At 35.1% G+C, this 24,036-nt stretch overlaps 1 protein-coding gene across 6 annotated transcripts in view; it reads right to left on the minus strand.

Annotated features, from left to right (window-relative positions):
* Positions 1-5,963: 5,963 nt before the first annotated feature.
* Positions 5,964-24,036, minus strand: part of LOC121381075 (catenin delta-2-like) — a 124,980-nt gene continuing 106,907 nt past the window's right edge. For all 6 annotated transcript variants that reach the window (XM_041510167.1, XM_041510168.1, XM_041510166.1 and 3 more), the window contains 7 exons: positions 21,423-21,709; positions 20,260-20,353; positions 19,353-19,450; positions 17,916-18,145; positions 17,000-17,025; positions 15,898-16,014; positions 5,964-13,859 (listed from right to left, as the gene is read on the minus strand). In XM_041510167.1, coding sequence (XP_041366101.1) covers positions 13,689-13,859; positions 15,898-16,014; positions 17,000-17,025; positions 17,916-18,145; positions 19,353-19,450; positions 20,260-20,353; positions 21,423-21,709 — 1,023 coding nt within the window. In that variant the 3' untranslated portion in view covers positions 5,964-13,688. The remainder of the gene's footprint in view (positions 13,860-15,897; positions 16,015-16,999; positions 17,026-17,915; positions 18,146-19,352; positions 19,451-20,259; positions 20,354-21,422; positions 21,710-24,036) is intronic.

Below are 24,036 nucleotides of genomic sequence, written 5' to 3' on the forward strand. Positions count from 1 at the left end.
TACATATCACCATAAAGACAATAACCTACAGTTTACCTAGGTCCTCTAGGATGACTGGTTAAGCTTTATAATATTAGAACAGTTAAGCCTACAGTTTACTGCGTCAGATTACCGGCAGCACCGTCTAAATAATATTGGTATAATACAGTATTAAAATATTTTAAAGTCACATCAATCACATCAAGGTTATACAACAGAGCAGAAATAATATTTACCAAGTCCAAACGGACGCGTTCCCTGGAAGCCTTCCAATATGTTTCTCCCCGATATCTCTAAACCCTATCTATTTATTACAAAACCAAATATCGTCTGGGGGCACATCGTGGTACTGAATCTTATGTGAATTTCCACCACTCCCAGAGTCGATATATTTTCTTAGATGACCAGACATACTGTCGCCAGTTCGCCAGAAATCCCCCGGTCATAAACCGTTCTACCGGAGTTATTACGTAACTACTGGCCACATGGCCTCCGCAATTGGTCTGGGTGTATATTACAAGGTACGGTCGCGCGGAGGTATTACGTAACAAAGCCCATCTGGTCTTAAGTGCATGTTGGGACTGCACACGGCCCTCTAAAACAATTAATATCGCCACAGGCGAAAAGAATTTAAGAGCATGTTCCGTCACAGTGTGTATTAGTGATTAATATCTGAGGGTTTTTTTTAATCAAGTAACTCGGAAATGGTTGATGTAAATGTATTTGACGTCAAACATAGGATTGTTGTGGTATTGTTGTCGGCAATTGCCAAAAAAATACACAGCTTGGTCTCTGACTGTAATGAGAGCGTGTTTATGTCCAAATGTCCGTCTAGCTCTCTTACAGTTAGAGTACTCGGGCTAAATTTTATAGTGTTCTTTAAATAGCCTTATGCCTGTAGTTGATAAATTAATGTGATATACTTTTGTAAGGGATAGCTTTTTGGTGGATATCACACTATAAACATAATGAGGCGAGGACAAATTCTTGTACAATATTTTGGGGTAGGAGAAACAAATGTATCATAACTTTACAACCAATGAACACAGCCACTCACACGTCCACTAACAATTATTGTATTAAACCCCTCTACAAACTGATATAAGATATGTAAAAATTTGTTTAATAATTAGGTCACCAGAGGTCAAAAGGTCATGACATTTTTAGTGATTTAATGGTATTAATGGTACCACTGCTTCGTGTATGAGGAACATGTTTCATCTTTACTGCTCAGAATGTGAATGATAAGACACTGTGAGTAATTAAAAGGGGTCTATTGTTAAAGGAAACATGTCACGTGACCTATATTTGACACCAACCATGTACAATTAATTATAAATTGAATCACCTAAAAAGAATTTTTTTTTTAAATTAATTACTTAAAATATCTCCATAAACACACACACACACACACACACACACACACACACACACCAGATACGAGCTCTTATCAGAAATTGCCGATCTTTAATGAGCAGGGCAATCACGAGGTCCGTGACGTCAGAGACGCGTCGCTTGATCTGAAAGCCTTATTACACTTAAAAGCATTAGTCCGTACCACTCATAAAAAATCTAAGACTTGCACAGCTTACCAAAAGAATGAGTGTTCGTTCGCAAAACGTTTTGCCATATCAATTTGAGCTGTTAGTAAATGAAGAAAAACACACATTTACTTACAACAGTGATACTGAAGAAAAAACGGATAGCGAGTCGGAGGGTGGAGAAACCGATGGTGCCAGACCAGACCGGTCGACCAATTTACAGCCCGGAGCCCGAAAGTAACCCGGAGACGAAACCAAAACTCGGATGCTAATGCCGAGGTGTATACTGTTCATACTTAGCATAAAGATACATCTCGATATGATGTATTTAAATATGTAAAAAATATAAATGTAGGACAAACATTTTTTTTTTTTTTTTTTTTTTTAGAAAATATCGCATTTTTCATGTTCGGGCTGTACATAATGAAATCTGTATACACAGTATAAACAAACGCTCTAATTTACAAGGCGCTTCACTTTCATTAACCTGACTTGTAAAACAACATAAATGACTTGAGAGTATAATCAACTTTTTAACTAAATATATTTCAATTTGTATCAATAGAACGAAATGGGGTTATAGTATTTTTTCTCTCTTTTAAAAAAAAGCAGCATATTATTAGGCCTATTGGTAGGGTGCGTTAGAGTAAAAACGACCACTCACGATACCCATGTGATAATTTTCTTTTCTTTGGTACTACGTAATTGGTCAGTTTTGTAATTTTAGATGGGACAGTCTACTTAATCAAAGGTTTTACAGCATTATTTACAGTAATGAAGCAGGGCGGCTGATAATGTCTATTAACATTGATTGTACTATAGTCGCAACAGGTTACGCCACAATACCCTGTGATCTTAAAAAACTGGCAAGTATTTTGTATGTATGTCTAGACAGTGGTAATCACTTACCTGGTCGATACCCTGCAACATAAACCTGCCAATCAGGAATCACGTGTGCAGGCCACGGAAAGAAAGGACCAATTAACTAAAACAACACTCCGATTCTCAAGTCAGCCCGTGGATGAAACATAATAGTTATTTTGACTGCCTATCTTGTCACTACAGTTTATATATCATGTACCTCATATGCCGTTGTGTAACGGCCTGAGCGTAATAAAGTTCTGTTCTGTTCTGTTCTGTTCTGACACCGACAGCAGTGGTTTATTTTGTATTGAACTTCGTGTTACTTTAGGGCTTCGGGCAACGAGGAACGTTTTTGTGACGTACTCCGCCCGAAGATTAAAATCATTATTTTTTTTTTTTTTTAAACATATTTAAATACATCGTACTGAGATGTATCCTCATGCCAAATCCTATGTTTGTATATGCTATATTTAATTAATTATTGACGTTTCCTTCTTCGGACGGTGAATACCGATTTTGTTATGTAGGCCTAACATGAAAAATCTCTTCTTTTTAAAAAAAATAAAAAATATTAAAAAATCTACATTTTTGTTTTAACATATATAAATACATCATGCTGAGGTGTATCTTTGTGCCATCTTCTATTATTTTTATATCATTTTGCTTTTAAAATGAGCTATAATATGGTCTCGTGACATGTTTCCTTTAAAGATGTTTTTTGGGTGGGTTTTTTTTTTTTTAAAGTGCCAAATACACAGCAAACGGCAATCATATTACAAAACTAACATAAAAGTGTGAAAACCCCATAATTACTTTGCAGACAATCAGCAGATCCTTACATAATACCATTAAAAAGAGAAAATCGTATCCATTGCCTTAGTTTTCAACCTTTAATAGGAAGCACTTGCCCAAGATACATTATGGTAGCCATATTGGATTTCCAAGATGGCCACCATGCAAAACCTATTAGTACCAATATCTCAGAAACCATGCTAACTAGTCTCATAATTTTTGGTGTCTAACTGAACGTTTTAAGATCATGAATGCAGTTAGATATATATATATATATCAATCAAAATATCAGTAGATTGAAATTTGTAAAAGGAACGAAATATGTAAACAATTATTCAGGAAAAATGGTCCAACGTCAATTATGAGTCTTACAATCTTTATGTTTTAAAATAAAATTTTGTTCATGCAAGAAGTTTTAATCGAATATTTTGTTGTTGTTGACATTAACAAATACACAGTTCAGTATACATGTACTTCGAAGGAACCTATTTACATGCACATCTAGTGCGATATCCACACAGACTTTAAGACTTGTAACCACGTTTAACCAATTCACTGCAGGCTTTGGAAGACAAATTATAGTATATTACACACAAGAACGTAGAACTAAAAAAAAAATAGCTGTCTTTATCAAATGTACTTTCCATCCCTCTGGAGTGGGTGCATTTTGTTCACTGGTGGAACATAATGTTAGCTTGGCAGGCAACCCGTTTTGAGTATTACAGGTAGTGATGTTCCAGTAATCAATTTAACTGAAAATTGATCGGATTGACTCAACCGATGTGATGATCGATTCTAAAAATCAATAATCAATTGTGTAAAAAAAACAAAACTGTTTTAACTTATTGTTCCTTCTCTCTAGATGATTAAGTGTTGTCAATATGTTGGCAACTCGTTTTGAGTATTACAATAGCTAGGTAGTGATGTTCCAATAATTGATTTAATTGAAAATTGATCGGATTGGCTCAACGGATGTTTTAACTTATTGTTCCTTCTTTCTAGATGATTAAGTGTTGTCAATATGTTGGCAACTCGTTTTGAGTATTACAATAGCTAGGTAGTGATGTTCCAATAATTGATTTAATTGAAAATTGATCGGATTGGCTCAACGGATGTTTTAACTTATTGTTCCTTCTCTCTAGATGATTAAAGGTTGTCAATATGTTGGGGTTGGTGTTTGATGTCGTTTCATTGGGGACTGCTCCACCCACACCACGCTCACGACACACAAAAAATCCACTTATTTTAAAGTGCATTCACCACTCTTAATATAAAACTTCCATTTAAGTAGTTGCATGTAGGAAATCTTGTTGGTACATCAAAAGCTATAGGGCAGTGCGTATAAAAGATTGCTTACTGCTTCATCAGTAGAAGTAGCCTATGTGGCGGTTTGGGGTTTGATCATGTGACCAACGCACCTCAGGAGAGAAGGCTCTACCATATTCATGAGCTATATCGCATCTGCGTGGAATAAAAGGTGGTGTAGTTATTAAATAATTACGGAATGGCTCCCAGCCAACTTTAGCAGTTTTTAACGACTTCTCTCTCACTAACCACAAACTCCTGTCCTACTTTTTTAACACCAAATACCAGGGGTTTTACTTCATTCATGATGCACTCAACATTTTTATTTATGGTTATGTGGACATAAACATATGGTTAATGGCCACATAGAAAGAGAGAGAGAGAGAGAGGAAACCTTCTGCCACTACTCAATGGACTACTTATTACGATTAGCAGCAAGGGATCTTTTATTTGCACCTTCCCACAGACATGATAGTACATCCAATGGACCCACTGGTGATGATCGATCATGTATCTATGTGATCTATAGAGAATAATACATGAGTGGCCATTAGATATCATTTATCTTAGGAGTTATTTTTAAAATGTATCTAACGAGCAAAAGCGAGTTTGATACATTTTTAAACGAGTTGTAAGATAAATGGTATCCAATGGGTGTATACTACCAAATCAAATCCCATAAACGACAATAGTAACGTATGTGGCTAAAACTCCTACCTACAGCGTATCAATCGACATAAACACCACGGATATAAATACTACCACCCTCACCCTTAAAGTGAATCAGAAAAAAATGGGGGTCAAGCTGCTCATTTCTGAGATAACGGGTAGCGTCTATGACTACCCTAGTTCTGCACAAAATTCGAGTACTTTTTTTACAGGTACCCCATACATGTTTCAAACACAGTGGTACTAGATGAAATAAAATGGCATAAATTTTTTTCCCAGATGAATTTTGTGTTTTTTACAACCAACACACTCGCATTTATCACCAATCACAAGACTTGTGGTGTTCACTTCTCTATCAAAAGTTCGGTGCACCTCCAACTTTGACCCAGCCTGAAGTTATTTGGTTTTGTACTACCTAATGGACACGAATGTAGTAATCTATTTCTTACATATCTGCAAAAACTAGGTTTTAAGCCAATTAAAAAAAAAAATTCGACTAAAAGTTATTTATGGCTCTTGTATTTGTAACTAACTCATGCATCATAGACAAAAGATTGTCAGGTTAATTATATGTTACAATGTAATCGATTTCGATTATGCTCTTTTCGTGGATGTATTGCATTTGTGACCTGTTCCTCACTTACGAGCAGCCAGTCATGTCTTGAAATTGTTAACACACATACATGTGCAAACAAGTATGTGTTATCAAAAAATAATGAACGATGTCTCACCAACGGGTGTGAGAGAAAGATAAATAATCTGAAGAGTAATTCTCTATAGCAGAAAGTACACACAAAAGGATGAATACATTTATAGTGAAAAAAATTATTTTATTCATTATGATATGTTACAAATCTGCACAAGTCAATGCTCATGGTACGCTCATCTGTACAGAACTGGGACAAGCAAATATATGTTTATGATTAATATATATATATACACACACACAACCTAGCAACAAGGCTCCAATAATCACCAGGTGATGAAACTACTTGTCAGGGCCAATTCTCAACTGGCTAGTTACTAGTAACATTAAACAACTAACAAGACTGTTTATATGAAAGTCTAACACTAACATCAAACTTCCAAATAGATTCAAATTTTTTTCTTGAGCATAAACATCTTTAAAAAGTTCAGTTAAACACCTATTTTGAATCCAGTGAGTGGATTAGGGTTATCTAAATGTAGATTAAATATTTATATTGAAAGTCGTATCTCTGTCTCAAAACAACATAACACCTTAGAGACTGGTAAGTAATGGCTAAATAATGGTACAAGTCGATTACCAATGTATATTATTATTTCAATGAAATTTTAAAGATTGTTTAACCATTATAGGTTTTTTTTCTGTTAAAAAATATATACGTCATGTAGATGCACTTTCCCATGTAAATAAATATTCTGATGAAAACAATTGGTCTTGAAGTAAACAAACTGTATATTGTATAAAACTAAATTTAATATAATTAATCATTTTAAAGTATTTTTCATTTTATTTTTCAAACGGTGCATTTTTTTCAAAATAACCAGTTATGGCTGAAGCCAGACACTGAAAGATACTATTCTCCAAATGAGATTCACAGCAAATTAAATTGCTTTTTGCATGTTTATGTTTAAACAAAACTAGCTCCATATTTGTTACAAAATTCTCCAACAACAGTAATATTCAATTTAATACAGTACATATATATTTTTCATAATGCATATGAAATTCTAAAAAAAAAAAAAAAAAAGTATAAAAAATTAACCTATATTCTAGCTTTCTAGGTACCATTTTCCTACACATGAACTTCACACCAGCAGTAGTAACATATTCTAGTAGCCCATAAATCTGTTATAATAAATATACAGTTGAACTTGTTGTGAAATGATACAAAAATAAATGTAAAGTTGAGTCAATTCTGTCAAACTGTCAAAACAGGAGAAATTCATAGAAAATGTAACAATATTAAAAGACAATATAAAACGTTTTACCGATTTAAATATAAAATAAGTTTAATCTAAAACCTGAGTAAGAAGAGATTTACACAGAATAAAATGCCTAAGCTGTGCCATAAACAATAAATTCACCATGTCATCTTTTCTTCAAAAAATATTTATCACCACATTTTGACAGATGAATGATTCTATACTGTTAGTTACCAGTTTGCTAAATAAAGTCATAGACGCATGTTTGAACCTGTGAAAATAGACAATAAGTTTGGTCAATCTAGAAACCTGAAACAATCTGGATAAAGTTACAACACAGAAAAACAAGTCTCAGACTCTGAAACGGGGGAAAGTACCCTCTAAAAATAGACCAAAGCTCATCTCCCAAACAGTTACTTCTTAGAAGTACATGCATTTTTAAACCGTGAAAAATGCATTTCGTGGCATTACAAATACCAGGATAACCATAGACACTTCGGATTAATGGAAATTGATAATCTAAACAATAAAATATAAGTAAAATCTGACTTCAATGATAAAACAGGCTCTATCAGTGAAAAATATGCCATAATGTTTAAAAACTAGGACTGCCACTTTAACATAAGGCCTAATAAAAATATATGTGTATTTCCGGTTTCCTGACCTACACTAATTTTATGTAGCGACCCTGAAATTTATTCCTTTATTTTTTTAAATCACAATCCCTGATTTTTTGCAATCTATCAGCAAACTAGATTTGGAAGAACTTGGCTGATTACGGTTTCTTGGTTGGATTCTATACTTTGTTTTAAATCCTACCTACCTACCCTATTTTTTTTCAATGATGAAACCTGAAACACATTTTTTTTTAGGCCTAAGAATATAGAAAATAATGTAGATCCAAATCAAACTTGGGCAACCGCACAACAATAACTTTTCTTCCACAAGCATTTTTATTGAATAAACCACTCATTATGTTTTTAACCTGTGCTTGTATACATGTATTATTAAATTGGTATGCACGCTATGCCTGATGAAAAAGGATGGCAAATTATTTGCAACAAGTGCGTGTGATTTCTTCAGACTTTTTGTTGCCACTGGTTTTGAAGAACAAGGAGATGGGGAGTGTTGACCAGTCTATACGAACCTCTGAGACACATTTCTATATTGATTTTCTACATGTTGAGACATTTCACAAATGAGAACAAGAATTATATGCACCTCTATATTATTAGCTGGAACACATTATTCAGTTAGTATTTGGCAACATATTTTCAAATAGACCTACAGCTTATGAGAGCCATTTTCATAAAGATATTGTTATAAATAACAGTGAACCAATAACAGCAAAATAAAGAGATATTTGTGTAAACATTTATTTTAAAATCTACGAAAACAGGATAAAATTATGCCAATACATGTACATTGTATATCAAGGGAGTAGACTGATAAATCTTTTTACTCACAGCTCAAACTTAATTTTGTTAAAACTCAAATCCAGAGTTATAATCACATTAGCTAAAACAATGAAACATACTTTGATAAACTGAAATTTAAAAAAAAAAAAAAAATTTTTTTTTTTTTTTTACAAATAATTTCAGTACCATAATTGAGACAACTGGTCTAGCCAGTGAAAAGAACGGTACTCCTACTACAAATCTGTCATAAGCTTCTCTTGGTGACTAGCACAAAGGAATTTTAATATGAAAGAAGTAAATACTGGTATCATAAGCAGATATTAGTCAACAGTCAATGTTACTATTAAACCAGTTTAGTAATGTTAATCAGTTGTGAAGTTGGGAGTAATAAACAATGTTGTACATTTGAGATCATTTCATCTTGACAAGCTTAACAGACCATGTACATGTGTGATCCTAATAAATATTCATTCAGTCTTAGGAAAGTTGCAAAATTAGTATGATTGTAAAACTTTTTTTTATGAATTTATTTAAAGGGTATTTCAAATGATTAGCACATGGTTACTCTTACGGTTTTGAAACAAATAATATGATCCAAAACATGTTTGAATTATTACTTAACAGAACTTTGGATATTTTATTGTCCTAAATTCATTAGTAAAGTTATAAACAAAAGTGTCAAAATTATTTTTAAAAAATTTAGGTGGGTTTTTTTTTGTATGTTTAAATGTGTCAAAATATGACACCAAACCACCTTTCTTAAAGGTGCAGACCCTAGTTTCAGCCAGTGAAAATGGTCACTAAGCTTAGTTAATCGACAACATGTTTTAAGGTTATAACAGAGAGAAGCTAAAGTCTGTGATGTTCAAACAGGATAATACCATCTGAAAACAACTAGAGCTTATCTTGATAACCATTATTTCTCAAACGAACGTGTGTTTTTGGAATTTTGAAAAAATGCATGTTGGGTTATTGCAAAAGCCTGAATGACCAGAACCACTGCAGGTGTACTAAAATTAATATTCTGAACAATAAAATTTAAGTACTTCTAATTTAAATTATCCAAAACAGCTATAATAGTTAAAAATGTCATAGTGTTTAAAAACTATGGTCTGTTACTTTAATCTATCATTAAAAATGTTCTCAATCTTCATCTTCCTGTATGTACCATGTACCAAGACAAAGAGAACCAAACATTGTGTTCCTTAATATCTCACAATCTACTTCCCTTTATCAGATCAGGGACGACAACTAAAAGGGTTTTTGTTTGGTGTCCTTAGCAGGAATCATTTAAAACTATAAATTCTTAACAATGGGTGCGTGACAACTATATAAGATGAGGCAATCTGATTACAATCAGCTTGAGCTAAAAGCATTACAATATAGACCTAATCTTTTTCTCAGGAAGATAAACATACAAAAATGATCAATTTAAAAAAGCAATAGATATCCTAAAAGTGATAAATATAAAGCACAGATTATCATCAAGCTTGAAAAGTTAAAAAAATATATCCATCTACAAAATACAACTTTGTTTTCCCCACATGGTTGATGTACAAACCACCATAGGCACGGGTTACAATTCAGAGTTGGTTAAGATGTACTGATCTGTAGAAATTCAACAATTATTTATCGATGAATTTTAACCTCAACTTATGAATAAAATTTTCTCTCAAGGTATTCCTAAATTTGTTCAAGTCTTGCACAATTAATCATGGTATTAAAAAAATGTAACTGTAGCAACTAATATATAAAAAACCCACATATGTTTAGTTTTTTTTATAACATTTTTCTTTTTCTTTATTAACCCATCTGTTAAGTTTATAAACCTTTATTAAATGAGTTTTAACTTCAGACTAAAAGTTCAGCTTTGAGTCAAGAGTTATAAAATTTTGTGAGCATGTACATATGCCTACCTAATATTAATAATAATAATAAGAATTCTATTCCCTATCAAATTAAGGAGTACTTCATTTACATATTCAAAACAACAAACATGGCCTCCAATATTATATTGCTTAAAATGTACATCCATACACACAGACACACACACGAATGCACACAAATGTATATACATATTACTTGCAGAATGTTAACAGTCATACATGTCTACATTAAAACAAAAACAAACAATAATAAAAAGATCAAAACAAATTTGAGAGCCACTGATGAGAAGAAAGATATAGTATTGGACTATACAAAAAGTATTTTTTATATTACAAAATTATAAAACAAATGGAATAAAAAATCACATATAATGCCTTTCATTGTGTCATGATACAAGAATAATCAATGAGCTTAAGTTAACTTAAAATATAAACCATCTAAACCATGAGGCTGACGTTACTAAGTTAATTTGAAACCTAATTAGTATCCATTATTATTCAAACATCCTTTCATTGTTGGCAACATGTGCAAAATATCCACATTTGACTGCATCTGCAATATTACATGCATTTTTTTTTTTTCAAATAAAAACCGCAGAAAAATAACCTAAATGACCAAAAAAACAAGAAGACCCCCCCCCCCCCCCCCCCCCCCTCAGGAATAAAGTGGTATTTAAATCTCAAAAATATAACTCGCACCACGACTGTAGCTAGTGCATGGGAGTGGTGGTAAAAATCTGTCTCTCCTAGAAATCTTCCAGGCCATAGGCCAATACATTTTTGCAAATTTTAGTTTTTTTTAAGTAATGATAGATGACCACGACTCCAAATGTAAAATCATGCTATAAGCTATCGAGGCTTCAAAATGTCTTCTTAACATGCCACATTTCCTCCATTCTGCCTCTCTCCTCCTAAAAAAGGTTATATCCACTTTTTAAGAGACCACACAGCACTTCCCACATCCTTAAATTAATCGATGATGGAGAATTGACTGGATCATGAAATAATTCGAAATGTCTACACAAAAGTGTATACAAACAAGTTAGAAGACGGTTATGGTGATAACTAGTTTGATATGTAATATACTAAACATCCAGTAGCAGATGGTTATGGTGATAACCAGTTTGATATGTAATATACTAAACATCCATAGCAGACAGTTATGGTGATAACCAGTTTGATATGTAATATACTAAACATCCAGTAGCAGATGGTTATGATGATAACCAGTTTGATATGTAATATACTAAACATCCAGTAGCAGATGGTTATGGTGATAACCAGTTTGATAGGTAATATAGCAAATGTTCAGTAACTACAGACTTTTAGCATACGTTGCCAACAGATAGTAGAAAAACAATAGAAACCACCAATATCTTGCTTGTACATCTCAGTTTGGCAATTCATAAACTTCAACGGCTACAAAGTTTAGTTTAAAATAATGAAACACCATATTTCAGACTTTAAAAAAAAGTATAAAAAATTCTTTACAAATTCTGGTAACCTGTTTTCATAAAGCGCAGGATACGGATCCCAGGGGGAGGTAATGGGTTTGTTTTACTCACCCCCACTGAATTTAAAAGTGCCCTGAAAAATCAAGTAATTAACAAATGCATAAAATAAATTAGTTTTCAGTTGTGGACCTGTAATATCTTGGTCAAGACCACTTGGGGTGTCTTGGGAAGACTGCCATACATCAATATAAATGCACTGTGGTGCCTTTTTAATAGTATAATTGCTTTTTAAAAATGATTCACTCCTTCTCTCAACTGTGTAGACCTTTGTCTTTTACATATGCTGTACCGGTACCCTTTTCCTAAAACATTCCTGCATCGACTCCAAAATCCAAAGTAATTAGGCCTACAGGTAACATTCTCAAACATTTGATCTTGACATTAGAACAGCTATGAAACTGTGACTATTAAATGAATGAAATGTTTATGGGAAACATTATACTGTGAAACCAATGCATTTTTTAAATGCTGGAAGTATGAAAGGCATGAAGATAAAATAAAAGCTCTGGAATAAATAACATCTATAAATGTCAACACCGATGTACAAACAAGAGAATGATGAATAATTACAGAAATATGTATGTACCATGTTCACTTTTCTTCTTGGAACCAATTACCGTTTTTCCGCTATATAAAAATATTTATGATGTGAAAATGGTATTTTCAGATTGGTCTACATCATTGCACAATGTGATCTCTAATTTATTCTACAGGCAATCGTGAATCATAGTCCATACTGATTCCGTACACTTCACAAGTCTTTACATCCCAGAACATTGATTTTATAAAAACACATGCTGCTAGTTCACATCGACAGATTTTCCGTGTTATATTCACCATTCAGTTTATACGATACTAATCTATTCACTGGTCACATAGGAAAGCATTATTGGTTTCCACATTCATCAGTCACTTCCAGCCCTTGCAAATGGTGTTAACAGAGAAATTCTTCAACATAAAACTGGTTCCCATCAGTTTTGTTTTCTGCTGACACAACTGAATATTAAGATATGTAGGCATTTATTCACATGAACTGTTTTAAACATGAGACACGAGATGAATTCTTTTAACTGCCAGTCTCCTCAACTTGTGTTTGGCAGAAGTGAGTTTCTGAAGTGCAAGGGCCATCTTGCTTCTAATATCAATATCTTCATTATTTATTGGTGATCATGATGTCTCCATTATTTACTTACAATCACAATGTCCTATCCATCCATTCTACTGAATCACATCACACAAGTCACTGTATTTTTGTCTTTAAGACACAAGTGCAGTAAAACAAATTTAAGCATCTCGTCTCAACATCCTTATCGCTAGAATGTTTTTCACCAATCATAATTTTAATGTGTACCAACAAGCACATACTGTTCTCCCCAAACAACCGTATTCTTCCAACAACCATAGTGTTTTCTTCCAACAACCATAATGTTTATTCCAACAACCATATTGTTTTCTTCCAACAACCATGTTTATTCCAACAACTATATTGTTTTCTTCCAACAACCATGTTTATTCCAACAACCATAGTTTTCTTCCAACAACCATATTGTTTTCTTTCAACAACCATATTGTTTTCTTCCAACAACCATAATGTTTATTCCAACAACCATATTCCCCCCAAATGGCCCAATTGTGTTTCACATCTTCATGAATGAAGCAGTTTCACAACCTTTTTAGTTAAAATAACTTGCTGGGCTTAATGTTCTGTGAGCTAATTAGAGCTAACGAATTAGATGATTTGTGCTCCACCACTGCAGGTCCAGGTTACAAATTTCCACACCAGTTTTAACGTCTTTCTGTTTATGTTGTGCATCAGACCCAAGAATCCGCCCCACCCTCCGGTCCACTACTGTCGAGCATGAGCTTGTTTGTGTGAACATAGTCATCGTTACGCCGCCGGTTTCCTTTCTTCACCTGTGCATACAGAGGTTCTGGTGGGCTGCTCGGGTCGTCCGAGTACAGATCAGGTGGCGTCGGCTCACTCTGAAAATAATAAAAATAAATTGTAGAATCAGATAAATAGAAATTTCAAGAGCAATGTTTACACACATTTATATCCTGCCTGAACATTTTAGCCACATTTCAAGACTTTTAACTTCTTGCTATTTGTGGTGTAAAAGTCTGGAATCCAGATTTTTTAATTTTTATAAGCACCCGATTGTTTTTGATCTTAGGAAATATAGATTATGATTAAACATTTCTCAGCATTTCTTGGTGTTCAAAGAATCACATATATTTTGTCAGGTTTTTAGGATAAATCGCTAGTACTTTTGAAAATAAAATAAAATATCTGTGTCTCCAGAAATAAAGAAGAAAACCCCACGCCCAGCTCATAGGCAACTATCATAAATAAGCATCACTGTCCCCCTTAAAGATATTGTCCCAGAGACATCACATACCAGGGCCTTTGATAGCCAGTCATGGAACAGTGATTAAAATGAAGAAGTATTTACCAGTCAGCTTCACCACACTCCCTATGGGAGTGACAACTGAAAATGACAGAGAAAATTGGTGCCCAAGTATTGAAGGCTTTACTTACAGGAGGTAAAGTGGGGAAGGAGAAATTTGGTACCCAAGTATTGCAGGCTTTACTTACAGGAGGTAAAGTGGGGAAGGATAAATTTGGTGCCCAAGTATTGCAGGCTTTACTTACAGGAGGTAAAGTGGGGAAGGATAAATTTGGTGCCCAAGTATTGAAGGCTTTACTTACAGGAGGTAAAGTGGGGAAGGATAAATTTGGTGCCCAAGTATTGAAGGCTTTACTTACAGGAGGTAAAGTGGGGAAGGATAAATTTGGTGCCCAAGTATTGCAGGCTTTACTTACAGGAGGTAAAGTGGGGAAGGATAAATTTGGTGCCCAAGTATTGCAGGCTTTACTTACAGGAGGTAAAGTGGGGAAGGATAAATTTGGTGCCCAAGTATTGAAGGCTTTACTTACAGGAGGTAAAGTGGGGAAGGATAAATTTGGTGCCCAAGTATTGAAGGCTTTACTTACAGGAGGTAAAGTGGGGAAGGATAAATTTGGTGCCCAAGTATTGCAGGCTTTACTTACAGGAGGTAAAGTGGGGAAGGATAAATTTGGTGCCCAAGTATTGAAGGCTTTACTTACAGGAGGTAAAGTGGGGAAGGAGAAATTTGGTGCCCAAGTATTGAAGGCTTTACTTACAGGAGGTAAAGTGGGGAAGGAGAAAATTGGTGCCCAAGTATTGAAGGCTTTACTTACAGGAGGTAAAGTGGGGAAGGAGAAAATTGGTGCCCAAGTACTGAAGGCTTTACTTACAGGAGGTAAAGTGGGGAAGGAGAAATTTGGTGCCCAAGTATTGAAGGCTTTACTTACAGGAGGTAAAGTGGGGAAGGAGAAATTTGGTGCCCAAGTATTGAAGGCTTTACTTACAGGAGGTAAAGTGGGGAAGGAGAAAATTGGTGCCCAAGTATTGAAGGCTTTACTTACAGGAGGTAAAGTGGGGAAGGAGAAAATTGGTGCCCAAGTATTGAAGGCTTTACTTACAGGAGGTAAAGTGGGGAAGGAGAAATTTGGTGCCCAAGTATTGAAGGCTTTACTTACAGGAGGTAAAGTGGGGAAGGAGAAATTTGGTACCCAAGTATTGAAGGCTTTACTTACAGGAGGTAAAGTGGGGAAGGAGAAATTTGGTGCCCAAGTATTGCAGGCTTTACTTACAGGAGGTAAAGTGGGGAAGGAGAAATTTGGTGCCCAAGTATTGCAGGCTTTACTTACAGGAGGTAAAGTGGGGAAGGAGAAAATTGGTGCCCAAGTATTGAAGGCTTTACTTACAGGAGGTAAAGTGGGGAAGGAGAAAATTGGTGCCCAAGTATTGAAGGCTTTACTTACAGGAGGTAAAGTGGGGAAGGAGAAATTTGGTGCCCAAGTATTGCAGGCTTTACTTACAGGAGGTAAAGTGGGGAAGGAGAAAATTGGTGCCCAAGTATTGAAGGCTTTACTTACAGGAGGTAAAGTGGGGAAGGAGAAAATTGGTGCCCAAGTATTGCAGGCTTTACTTACAGGAGGTACACTAGGGAAGAGTGGCACCCCTCCGACTGGGGGCTTGGTTCGGTGTTGACGAGGTTCATCTATGGGCGTGTAACCAGGTCCGATCTCGGTGAGTGGGATGTCTTCAACCTAAAATAAGTACAGAAAATATTTGTCCAATAATTGCTTGCTGTTATATGTGTTTGGCATTTTAAACAAAACCCCAGCAACTTGTTGCACTAAAAAACAACCAAGTAAACCGTAATAAAATAGATGTATATATTGTATTTAAGGATTGTCTGTTATTTCTTTTACATTCATCGAGGTATGAATAATACAAATCATCTGCAAACTGTGTGAATTGGCGAAAATGTTCTCACATAAGTTTGCATATTTTGGGGGGGGGGGGGGGTTCATACCCAGATGAACGTAAAATAAATAACAGACAATACTTACAAATTAAATTTGAATTATACTTGCTGATAATAACACTAAAAGTTCATACTTTATTTTGAATTATTTTTGGTCCACAAACAATAACACTCGATAAGACAAGTAACCGGCGTCGTGGCAGGCCATCGGTCTACAGGCTGGTAGGTACTGGGTTCGGATCCCAGTCGAGGCATGGGATTTTTAATCCAGATACCGACTCCAAACCCCGAGTGAGTGCTCCGCAAGGCTCAATGGGTAGGTGTAAACCACTTGCACCGACCAGTGATCCATAACTGGTTCAACAAAGGCCATGGTTTGTGCTATCCTGCCTGTGGGAAGTGCAAATAAAAGATCCCTTGCTGCTAATCGGAAGAGTAGCCCATGTAGTGGCGACAGCGAGTTTCCTCTCAAAATCTGTGTGGTCCTTAACCATATGTCTGACGCCATATAACCGTAAATAAAATGTGTTGAGTGCGTCGTTAAATAAAACATTTCTTTTTTCTTTTTTTTCTCAATAAGACAACTTGCCCATATAAAATCATGTCATCAGATATGATGGTCCCTGACGACGTAATTTTTGTCCCTCGAGAAATGAACAAATTCCCGTTACTACATCTGGACCAATGGGATGACAGTACATTTTAATGAATGTAACGGAAATTTAATTATTGGTCAGTGCATGACAACAACAAATGATTTTTACCTGTTTTGTATCATAGTAACCATCGCCTGAAAAATAATAAAAAGTTTATTACATCTCTATTACATCTTTATTACATCTTATATTCTATGAACATTAAACCTTTAAGATACTACCGGTGAGATATCTTGTCCAACATTGACACACAATATATATCACATGCAGTGCATCACCAGTTATTACTTCCCACCAGTTTGTATACTGCACAGGCTGGAAGTAATAACAGGCAGTAACAGGATAACCTGAAACGAGCCTTAATAAAGTCAATTTAATTTTCAATTCTGTCAAAAATACCTGGAAATTTTGAGTTGAAGAAGTGAGGTGGGTTTTTTTTTTAGAGTACTTTCACTTGACAACAATTGCAGATTAGACGACTGTGATAGCTACATTAATAATACATTTGACCATTTTATCAACAAGTAAAATGCCAAAATATTAGAATATTGTAGTCAGCAAAACAGAGTAATAGGGAATATGGGCACGGGTGCAGGAAAGTGTCAAAAAGTGTGTGTGTGGGGGTGGGGGTGGGGTGGGGGGGGGGTGGGGGGGAGAGGGGCACACACACACATATAAATATATGTATAAATATATAAAAACGATCACTGCTGCTACAAAGTGGAGATGCACATGTGCCCCTTGCCCCCCCCCCCCCACCATGCTTTCTACACCAGTGATGGGCCATAAATACTGGACATCTGGCCACAAATGAGCATAAGTAAACCCAACTATATTGATTTTTGCATAATTTTAAACAATATTAACTGGTCTGAAATACAGAAAATTGAAAACTCATGCAAACTTTGACATATGAACATTATTCTCTGCATTTATAAAATTTAATTTGTGAAAATGTCTTCAAAAGGCTTTTGAAATAAAAATATGTCAGCAAAAGTTAAATATATAAACAATATTGACTCACCCGAATCTGCATTTAGCCTCGAGTTGCTTTGGTTCATGGCAAGATAGCCATCCATCTCAGTCCTACTTCCGTAAGGGTCCTGCACGCGTTTCTGCATGGGCCGTCCAGGTGTTAACGTGTTGTCGTCGTAGCCTTGGGCCGACATGGGTCGACTCAGCGTGTTGTAAGGTGTCGTGTGATTACTGGAAGGAGCACTTCTGGTATCACTGTATGGTTTCGAACCTTCAGGTCTGAGTGGATATAAATAACCAGGAAGGAGACATTAATTGTAAAAGATTCAAATGAAAACCAATATCTGGGTGTGTTAAAGTTAAAGTTTGTTTTGCTTAACAACACCACTAGAGCACATTGATTTATTAATCATCGGCTACTGGATGTCAAACATTTGGTAATTCTGACGTAAGTTTTAGAGAAGAAACCTGCTACCTTTTTCCATTAGTAGCAAGGGATCTTTTATTTGCAACATCCCACAGACAGGATAGCACATACCACGGTTTTTGATATACCAGTCGTGGTGCACTAGCTGGAACCTGAAATAGCCCAATGGGGATCGATCAGGCAAGTGCTTTACCACTGGGCTACATACCGCCCCTATGTTTACAAGTGTACCGTATTGCATGAAAAGTACAGTCTGTTTATATTCAGCATCTATTAAATATCAAACACATTTTAATGGTGATTCTTGATCAAGTGTTGGGAGAAGTAACTTCCTGCAACCATCAGGGGTGAGAATTGATGAACTGTAAAAAAGAGGAAATCTAGAGGGGTCCCGGAAATTCTTGAAATCCTAGGTTAAAATCTGTGCCATCTGACACATTTTGGAGGAAAGGATGATTAAAATGCGAGGAAATCAATGTTCCATGAGAGGGAAACAGCTGATCCGAGGAGAATTCCCACCCCTGAACCATACAGGCTGCTCCTGATTATTAACAAGGAATATTATGAGGGCTGGGTGGCATCTGGGGTGAGATAAGCCCACTGTGGCTACATCACTTGGGGTACATTAAGTCAGTAAACTTAGTAAGCCTAAAACAAACCACATTGTGTATGAAGGAAGGAAGGAAATGTTTTATTTAACGACACACTCAACACATTTTAGTTACGGTTATATGGTGTCAGACATATGGTTAAGGACCACACAGATATAGAGAGAGGAAACCCGCTGTCGCCACTTCATGGGCTACTCTTTTCAATTAGCAGCAAGGGATCTTTTATATGCACCATCCCATAGACAGGATAGCACATACCACAGCCTTTGATATACCAGTCGTGGTGCACTGGGTGGAGCAAGAAATAACCCAATGGGCCCACCGACGGGTATCGATCTCAAACAGACCACGCATCAAGTGAGCACTTTACCACTGGGCTACGTCTCGCCCCACATTGTGTATGAATAAATACACCAGTCACAATTGTTAAGATGTCCAATATAGTCACCTTGGTGAGGTTGAATGCTGAAGGAAGTCTCTTTCAGTATAACCCTTCTGATTATATTCCTGGTGCAAAAATTTGAAAGACCAAAGGATTTTTAACACCTGCAAGGTAAATAAAGGAAGACGTCAGCATAAATGTCCAATAAAATTACTACAAAAACAAAATTAAAAAATAAAATTCTTGAAAGTACCATTTCCTCTACAAGCATTAAGTTTTTTTTATTATTAAAGATATTATATTAATACAATTGTTTTTTAAATTATGCGGTATTTAAATATCTCAACCACCATAACCTTGTGAGTGCACTGTGATGAACATCCATAGGTGCCATCATAATCTAAGTTTCATTAATCTAGCACTTCTAGTTTGTGAGAAACTGATCTTAATGCTAAACTTTAACACAAAACTTAGATGCAAAAGTTCATGTAATTGCCATCGCAACCATCAGAAAATACCTATATCTCGCATTTTTATTTTGTAAAGATAAGACAATAAAATGTGTCTTATTTTCCTCATTTAATAATTTCATGTTTTACCGTTTTAAAAATGTACTTTCCTTGTTTTTTCTTATCGGTTTTTACTTTAATTCCAATAGATCTGGTTTTTCTCTGTCTACTTTCAAAACACATTTGTCAAGTCTGGTACAAATCAGACTAGTACAGTTAATCATACTCGTATAATTAGAAACATGAAGACTGACAACTCGGACAAAATGTTATATAAATTTTAAAATTTGGTAATATGTTTCTGTTTTTTTGAAAAATATGAAAACATCGCCATTTGTTGCTTGTTTTATCTAGCTGGGGAAGACTCTATATTACTGTTCCCCTGATTCTTTTTTTTCACCTGCCCCTAGTGATTTTAGACCATGTACAGCCCTGTATTTTATATTCCTGAATGAGACACTTACAGATCCAGCATATTTGATGGTTCTTGCCAAATACTGGCCTTCTGACTTAGTGATGTTCATTAGCCGAGGAAGGCCATTCTCCTTGAAAAATGACCTACAAGAACAGGAAAACATCTTTAAATACATGTTTTGAAAATAAAACTTTATTCCTGTACTACAGTGGTAAAAAGCAACAAAACTGAAGTAACAACACTATGATCAAATCAGTGTTCGAGATTTAATGGTATCCCAATTATCCTGGGGATACCAGAATTTAATTTTGGATACCAGACTTCAAGAACCCAGTATCCCACCGGGATACCACATAATACTAAATTCTCAGGTGGGATACCAGATTTTGAAATGTTAGTATCCAACTGGGATACTGCCCCAAAATTTTAATCTCGAACACTGCAAATATATTATATTTTTATTTTCACTTACTGATAAAATATTATTTGTTAAGAAAATTTTAATAAACAAAAGATATATGATTAATGGCACTATAGTAATTCATAATACATATGTAAAATCATTTTTTAACAGTAAATGATAATAGAACATGTAGATATATATAAAAAAAACTTCACATACGTTGTTTTAGCTTCCTATTTATTGCACAAGTTTATTCTACGCAAGAATATATACCACATGGTATGTTCTTGCACAAAATAAACAAGTGCAATAAATAGGAAGCAGAAACAATGTATGTGAAGCTCTGTATTTATTACATACCTTCTTTTATTTTTTTACAAAAACTGTTTTTAATTTAATGTCATAATTACACTTTCTTAAATCTATTAATCAATCCTCCTTTCATGGATTTAAGTTTAAGAATCATACTCTGCAGCAATTTTGTGTAATGTTTCAAACATGATGTAATGTAATTTGTGAATCATATACGTCAGTAAATAAAAGGCACTAACTGCAGTTAAAATAAAAGACAAATTCCCCAAGTTCCGGGTCCACATTGCACATACGAGTGATACAAGATAAATTTATCACACGTTTTGAAAATGTCTTTATCACTATAGCAGGATTGAATAGGTACGTAATAAAATACAAGCATAACAATTTTACTCAGTTGTTGGATTTCTGTGTGACTATTAGATCTCTGTTCTCTTTCATATTAAATTTTCACCCTCCTGAGATAATTTCCAGACCTGCCCTAGATTTACACTCACTGAGCGAAAGACTCCTGGTTCTTCAAAATTTCATACAGGGTTGCTATGACAGCACACAGCGTGTCGTCTGGCGTGGTGGGGTGGGCGTTGCGTTGCTGGGGTAACTTGCGCACCAGTTGCTGCATGGCGTACTTGCCCACCAGCTCCTTGTTGCGCTCGTCGATGGCGAGGTTACGCAGTGCCGTAGCTGCAGCGCACACAACACGATCAGATGGGAAGGTCAGAAGATCAACAAGATGGGGAAGACCCTTTTCCTTGCGCACAGACGCTCGGATTTCAACAGCAGGCTGGAAATTGAAAGAACAGATAAGAACATTAAATTATTTAACATCTCCACACATTGTATAACTTTTACACTACTGGAATGAATGAATGAATAAATGTTTAACGACACACCAGCACGAAAAATACATCAGCTATTACAGGGTTTCTAGAATTTTATAAAAATCCACTAGCCATGGGATCAATGATTTTTAAAATGTACTAGCCATGATTAAAAATTCACTAGCCCTACTTTAAAAAAATACAATTTTACTAATAGTAATAATCAGATATGTCACCTAAAGAGGAAGATTGAGCTTAAAAACCCTTAGATTGGGGTGGAAAGAGGGGGCAGGATATTCATATTTACATGTCAATGCAGCATTTGACAAGGGTTTTTTTCACTAGCCGTCGGCCTAGTTATAGTAATTATTTACTAGCCCAACACTGAATATCACTAGCCATGGGAGTGGGGCTACCATAATCTAGAAGCCCTGGCTATTGGGTGGTGTCAAACTAAGGTAATTTTAGACTACTGGATTATTTTAAAATAAAAACCACATTGAGTGGGTACAAGTTTATATCTTTTACCAACATATTTCCACTTAAATCTTTTATAAATACATAAAATAATGTTCAAATGTAAAAAGTTGAGTACTGTTTAATATTTTTTCAAAATTTTATGGTGTTTTTGTTCAGCTAATTTGGTTTAAAATTATGCATAAAATCAATAATCACGCTTACTAATTCACGATTGGGGCTAGCTGTCTGGTATTTATGGCCAGTATTTCAAATCACTGTGTTTTGCTGACCACGATTTTATTTTTGGAATCTAACTACGATTCATAGACCTATATTTTGTGAATTGCGTTGTTGATAAAATTATCAAATTAATTTAAAAAAAGGTTAATCAGACGGATTGAATGAATAGAAAAGTTCACTTAACACCACCCCCAGCAGATTGTTTAGTAAGAATCTATTAAGTGTTTTTATAAGGTTATTGTAAGAACTGATCTCAAAATATTAGAAACATTGGGGGGGGGGGGGTAGTTATTGATAAGGGGGCATAACTCTTGTGTGCCTAGGGTTAGTTTAGTGATATTTTCCCTGTTACAGAGAACATAGCATCATAGTTGTTACAGCATTAACTGAATAACAACATACTGAATAGAAATTTACCAAAACAATCACAGGCCAATTAGCTTGCCCACATCGTTATCAAAATACAACCTGATTGACTAACAGTTCAAGGTGTGCAGTCTACATGTACAATCTAGTCTTCAGCCTGGATTTTATACAAGGAGAGCACCATTTGTTTTATGTCAACTCAGCACATGTTAAACTGTAGCTGTCTGGTGTATAACATATGGTTATTTTGACATTTGTTTTTTTTATATGCAGTTTCTCATAGAACAGTACATGTAATGCATCAGTTGTGGACAAGAAAGACACGGTCTATTGAGAGTGATTGATCCTGGGACCCATAGTCCCCTGAGGCCAGTTCTAAACTACTGAACTACATCTCACTTCTAACCTTGGGCTATGGAGGAAGGAAATGTTAACAACGCACTCAGCACATTTTATTTACGGTTATATGGCATCAGAAATATGGTTAAGGACCATATAGATATTGAGGGAGGAAACCTGCTGTCGCCACTTCATGGGCTACTCTTTTCAATTAGCAGCAAGGGATCTTTTATATGCACCATCCCACAGTTAGGATAGTACATACCACAGCCTTTGTTACACCAGTTGTGGAGCACTGGCTGGAATGAGAAATAGCCCAATGGGTCCACCGATGGGGATCGATCCTAGACCGACCACACATCAAGCAAACCTTGGGCTATGAAGTAGCATCTGTTCTTACAATAACAAACAATAATGGTGAGGGCCTAGTAAGTTATGTAACTTGTGCCTAATCCATTTGTTCTTTAAAAAGCAATAAAATATGTTTCAATCAAGTTTTATTATTTTTAAAGGTGCATTATTATAGTTGCATGTGACATATTTTGCTATTTTTAAGTTGATTTGTGAAACATATCTACAAACCAATAGATCTGAATTAACTGAAGAATATTAAACATATACCAGTAATGTGCAGGCACTTGGCTTCTTAAAAATCGATGTCAAAATAGCAACCATTTGTCTGCTCTTAAAGAATTATGGGTAGACAAAGTGATGTATAGGCTAAATCTGTCAAACATTCTTTTCTTTTTTTCTTGTAGTAAAATAAATTATTTGGTAACAATTTTATAGGCAAGTAGTTTACGGTATAATCTTCCTATTTCAAAACAAAGCTTAATAAATAAATTAAAAAACAAAAAATAATAAATAGCTAAACAATTTACGATAG

Source organism: Gigantopelta aegis, chromosome 9 (genome assembly GCF_016097555.1).
Source record: "Gigantopelta aegis isolate Gae_Host chromosome 9, Gae_host_genome, whole genome shotgun sequence".
Taxonomy (NCBI): Eukaryota; Metazoa; Mollusca; class Gastropoda; order Neomphalida; family Peltospiridae; genus Gigantopelta; species Gigantopelta aegis.